Here is a 5,816-nt window from a genome sequence, read left to right as displayed (position 1 = left end):
ATAATTCAACATGACACCCTTTGGGCTTCCCTTTTTGGAGTTTGCTGAGAAATAAATGGTGCCGCTGTGAAGACTGTCCATCGGGGATACTCTGTCCAAGTTCTATTGCCATTTCTTATGTCCCCTGCGACTCTGAATTTGTCAAAGAAATTGTACCAACCAAAGACGAGATTCCAGCTGCTCTCCAGGCGACATCCAGTCTGGGGTAATCTTTAAAACGGACCTTACTGAATAAACATCCTGCCTCACCCTGCTCAGTTCACGGGTATATTTTGGAAGGGCTCTTCAGCTCCCACTTCAGAATCGGCCTGTGAAGGGGACAAGACGTTGAGCAATACTCGCTTCTTGGGCGCTGCTCCATCTCTACTTGGATCCCTCTGGGACTGGCCATCATGCGGAAGATGCTCCTCTCTCTCCTCCTCCTCCTCCTCCTCAGCCTCGTGGGCTCTCTCGCTCTGGAAGGTGGGTGTCATCCAGTGGTGGGATCCAAAAATTTCAATAACGGGTTCCGATGGTGGTGGGATTCAAACAGTGGCGCCGCCGCACACACGCACCTCCAGTCCCTATTGGGCAGGGAGGTTGCTTTAGTAACCCCTTCTCGGCAGAAAAAATTAGTAACCACTTCTAGAGAAGTGGTGAGAACTGGTTGGATCCCACCTCTGGTGTCATCACAGTGGGACAAAAACCTCAACATGCATCAGCTGAAGCATCTAGATTTGACTCCAGCAGCAGCTTAGAGACCAATAAGATTTTAAGGGAACGAGTGTACAAGAGATCTACTATGGACTAATACAGTTAGTCTGGTAGTTTTTGCCCCTAACGTTATGCCTGCATCTGTGGGTGGCATCTTCAGAGGCACGTCTCATGACAAGTGCTTCCCTCTGTGGCAAGGTGTGGAGTGATTGTGTGGTGGATATCTGTTTTGTTTAACATAAGAACATAAGAATTAGCCTGCTGGATCAGACCAGAATCCATCTAGTCCAGCACTCTGCTACTCACAGTGGCCCACCAGGTGCCTTTGGGAGCTCACAGGCAGGAGGTGAAAGCAATGGCCTTCTGCGAGCACCTGGTCTGCTAAGGCATTTGCAATCTGAGATCAAGGAGGATCAAGATTGGTAGCCATAGATCGACTTCTCCTCCATAAATCTGTCCAAGCCCCTTTTAAAGCTATCCAGGTTAGTGGCCATCAACACCTCCTGTGGCAGCATATTCCAAACACCAATCACACGTTGCGTGAAGAAGTGTTTCCTTTTATTAGTCCTAATTCTCCCCCCCAGCATTTTCAATGAATGCCCCCTGGTTCTAGTATTGTGAGAAAGAGAGAGAAAATTCTCTCTGTCAACATTTTCTACCCCATGCATAATTTTATAGACTTCAGTCATATCCCCGCTCAGCCGTCTCCTCTCCAAACTAAAGAGTCCCAAACGCTGCAGTCTCTCCTCATAAGGAAGGTGCTCCAATCCTTCAATCATCCTCGTTGCACTTCTCTGCACTTTTTCTATCTCTTCGATATCCTTTTTGAGATGTGGCGACCAGAACTGAACACAGTACTCCAAGTGCGGTCGCACCACTGCTGTATATAAGGGCATGACAATCTTTGCAGTTTTATTATCAATTCCTTTCCTAATTATCCCCAGCATAGAGTTTATCCTGGTCTGTGACTGATAGCACTGACCCCTGTAGCGTGTATGTGAAGTTTGGATTTTTTGCCCCTATGTGCATCACTTTACATTTTGCTACATTGAACTGCATTTGCCATTTCTGAGCCCACTCACCTAATTTATCAAGGTCCGCTTGGAGCTCTTCGCAATCCTTTGTGGTATTCACCACCCTACATAGTTTACCTCACTCTTCACCCATGTGTGAGGTGGAGAAAACAGACACCCCATGGCACAGAGAGAAGCACATCTTACCCTGACGTGCCTCTACAAATGCCACCCACAGATGCAACGAAACCTTAGCCAGGGCTTCACATACTGGAAAACCCTCAACCGCCCACTCAACTTCTAAAACCCAAAGCATTTTCCCTTTAAAAAAATTAAGCAGTTTGGAATTTCTGTAGGGAAAAATTAGCAAAGTAACAGAAAAGACAGATTCTCAGTTGCTTTAGTATAAATGAGTTTACTAACTATTAGCATGGGGGTTACATAGAGGAAAAACAACAACACCTTTCTATAGCACTACCCTTGGTTACATATTGCTACCTCTTGAGCTTAAACAAAGAAGACAGAGTTAACTTTATAACCTCTGACTGCATAACCACTAATATGGAAGCAATGTCTAACTAGGGTGCTGTGTGGTTTCCGGGCTGTATGGCCGTGTTCTAGCAGCATTCTCTCCTGACGTTTCGCCTGCATCTGTGGCTGGCAGCTTCAGAGGATCTGATAGTAGGAAAGCAAGTGGAATGTTGGAGTGTCCAGGGTGGGGGAAAGAACCATTTTCTGTTAACAAGTAAAGGGTGCAATTAGCAACCTACATTCACATGTGTTGAGTAGGATTCACTCATTAGCATGTGAGTAACAATGAAGATAGCAAGGTCAATAGGTGAGGGCATCTGAATAGAAGTAGCCTGGCCTTTGTTCCCTTTGATTGTTTACTGTCTATAGTCATCCTGTGTTTGTGTTAGACAATACAATGTCTAACTACCTGATCTATTATTATTATTATTATTATTATTATTATTATTATTATTATTATTATTATTATTATTATTATTATTATTATTATTATTATTATTATTATACACATAACAACACAGCACAAGTGTCTGGAATTCATCTCTGAATATCGAGTCCTTCCCAAGGACCTAGGATATTAGAGGTATTTGCGTAGAATGTGTGCAGTTCCTAGAAGTGCTGCTTTCTGCAGCATGTGGACTGATGTTCTGTCCAAGTTTAGGCTTTCCAGATGTTTTTCAAGATTTCTTGGGATTCCTCCTAGAGCACCGACTACTAGTGGGATTACTGTTGTTCTTTTCTGCCACAATCGTTCAACTTCAATTTGTAGGTCCTTGTTGTTGTTGTTGTTGTTATTATTATTATTATTATTATTATTATTATTATTATTATTATTATTATTATTAATTAAATTTGATATACCGCCCTTTCCCAACAGGGCTCAAACAATCTATCGATTGTTAATCGATAGATTGGCCATAAAACTGGGATCTCAGTAACTACTTAAGATGCACACAGTTAAGAACATAAGAACATAAGAACAAGCCAGCTGGATCAGACCAGAGTCCATCTAGTCCAGCTCTCTGCTACTCGCAGTGGCCCACCAGGTGCCTTTGGGACCTCACATGCAGAATGTGAAAGCAATGGCCTTCTGCGGCTGTTGCTCCTGAGCACCTGGTCTGCTAAGGCATTTGCAATCTGAGATCAAGGAGGATCAAGATTGGTAGCCATAGATCGACTTCTCCATAAATCTGTCCAAGCCCTTTTTAAAGCTATCCAGGTTAGTGGCCATCACCACCTCCTGTGGCGGCATATTCCAAACACCAATCACACATTGCATGAAGAAGTGTTTCCTTTTATTAGTCCTTATTCTTCCCCCCAGCATTTTCAATGTATGTCCCCTGGTTCTAGTATTGTGAGAAAGAGAAAAAAATTTCTCTCTGTCAACATTATCTACCCCATGCACAATTTTATAACTTCAGTCATATCCCCCCTCAGACGTCTCCTCTCCAAACTAAAGAACCCTAAACGCTGCAGTCTCTCTTCATAAGGAAGGTGCTCCAATCCCTCAATCATTCTCGTTGCCCTTCTCGGCACTTTTTCCATCTCTTCCATATCCTTTTTGAGATGTGGCGACCAGAACTGGACACAGTACTCCAAGTGCGGTCGCACCACTGCTTTATATAAGGGCATGACAATCTTTGCAGTTTTATTATCCTTTCCTAATTATCCCCAGCATAGAGTTTGCCTTTTTCACAGCTGCCATGCATTGAGTTGACATTCCCATGGAACTATCAACTAAGACGCCTAAATCCCTTTCCTGGTCTGTGACTGATAGCACTGACCCCTGTGGCTTGTATGTGAAATTTGGATTTTTTGCCCCTATGTGCATCACTTTACATTTTGCTACATTGAACTGCATTTGCCATTTCTTAGCCCACTCACCTAATTTATCAATGTCCGCTTGGAGCTCTTCGCAATCCTTTGCGGTTCTCATCACCCTACATAATTTGGTATCATCTGCAAACTTGGCCACCATGCTACCCACCCCTACTTCCAGGTCATTTATGAAAAGGTTAAAGAGCACTGGTCCCAAAACGGATTCTTGGGGGACACCACTCCCTAAATCTCTCCATTGTGAAAATTTCCCATTTACACCCACTCTTTGCTTCCTGTTTCTCAACCAGTTTTTAATCCATAGGAGGACTTCCCCTCTTATTCCTTCATTGCTGAGTTTTCTCAATAGTCTCTGGTGAGGAACTTTGTCAAAAGCCTTTTGGAAATCCAAGTAGACAATGTCCACTGGTTCCCCCTTATCCACATGCCTGTTTACACCCTCAAAGAACTCTAGTAAGTTTGTAAGACAGGACTTGCCTCTGCAAAAGCCATGCTGACTCTTCCTCAGCAGGTCTTGCTTTTCTACATGTTTAATAATTTTATCTTTAATGATAGATTCTACTAATTTACCAGGAACAGATGTCAAACTGACTGGCCTGTAATTTCCTGGGTCCCCCCTAGATCCTTTCTTAAAGATTGGTGTGACATTGGCCATCTTTTAGTCTTCAGGGAAGACAGTTAACCCTTTCATGATTGAAGTGTGACAAACTCTTGAAAAAATACCAACAGTTTCTGTTTGGAGATGTTTGCCTTGCAGAATTGAGCACTCTTTGACCCACCCACCTCCATTTTATGGTTGCATTTAATTCTTCTCCTCCACTCAACAGCATGTGCTCTGTGCTGTGAAATGACTGCTTTGGTGGACTCTGCGACTGGGGGCCAGGCTAAGTTGGGCTAGTGGCTCAAGAATGTGGCCACTTAGGCAACAGGTGGGTTGGAAGAGAATCTCTCTCTTGTTGGGGGGGAAAGGGAATCATTTATTCATTTGCCTTCCAAATTCAGATATACTCTTAATCAACAAGCAGATGTTTTTCTCAACAGACACTCTGGGACATAACCTCCATTGCAGAATGAAAGTTTTGCCCAACCCTGATTCTTTTTCCCTCCTCAGATCTGGAAAGGAAGGCGTTGGTCTTCCCGGAGGCATCAAACACAGCTCATGCACGCTTGAATATCACGACCCAGCAGCCCCTGACGAGCTTCACCCTGTGCTTAAGATACCTCACAGAAATAAAGGGCTTCCAAACCCTTTTCTCTTACGCAAGCAAGAGGACTGACAATGAGATCGCCCTCTACAAAAGCAATAATGGTTACCAGCTTAATATAGAGGGGCTTACCCATGTAGAGTTCAAGGTTCCAGACATACTAACCAGCAACTCGATTGGGGAGCACGTTTGCGTAAGTTGGGAGTCTGCCACAGGTTTAGCTGAGCTCTGGGTGAACGGGAGGCCCTTGGTCCGGAAGAGCTTGCAGAAAGGTCACTCCGTCAGTGCTGAAGGATCCGTGGTTATCGGGCAAGACCAGGATAACGTTGGAGGGGGCTTTGACATCAACCAATCCTTTGTAGGGAAGGTCACAGACGTGTACATGTGGGGCCGTGTTCTGTGCCCCGACGAGGTGGTCCTTGCCTTTCACAACTACCTTCTTCCTGGCTACCTGATTAACTGGAGATCACTGAGTTACAGCATTAGAGGCTATGCCCTTGTTAAGCCTGCCCTACTGTCAGCCCACAGAGCTGGGTAG

At 44.3% G+C, this 5,816-nt stretch overlaps 1 protein-coding gene across 1 annotated transcript; it reads left to right on the top strand.

Annotated features, from left to right (window-relative positions):
- Window positions 1-401: 401 nt before the first annotated feature.
- Window positions 402-5,816, top strand: LOC125436807 (serum amyloid P-component-like). Its single transcript, XM_048504125.1, has 2 exons — window positions 402-462; window positions 5,185-5,816. Exons 1-2 carry the CDS (start codon window positions 402-404, stop codon window positions 5,814-5,816), a joined length of 693 nt encoding a protein of 230 aa, XP_048360082.1.

The sequence above is a fragment of the Sphaerodactylus townsendi genome, linkage group LG01, assembly GCF_021028975.2.
Source record: "Sphaerodactylus townsendi isolate TG3544 linkage group LG01, MPM_Stown_v2.3, whole genome shotgun sequence".
Lineage (NCBI taxonomy): Eukaryota > Metazoa > Chordata > Lepidosauria > Squamata > Sphaerodactylidae > Sphaerodactylus > Sphaerodactylus townsendi.
This window is presented reverse-complemented; position numbering and strand designations above follow the sequence as displayed.

Excerpts from the sequence above, each read along its gene's own strand:
- LOC125436807 (XM_048504125.1), top strand. The coding sequence starts at position 402 with ATGCTCCTCTCTCTCCTCCTCCTCCTCCTCCTCAGCCTCGTGGGCTCT. Across the intron at positions 463-5,184 it reads GGGCTCTCTCGCTCTGGAAG|ATCTGGAAAGGAAGGCGTTG; the intron begins GTGGGTGTCATC and ends TTCCCTCCTCAG.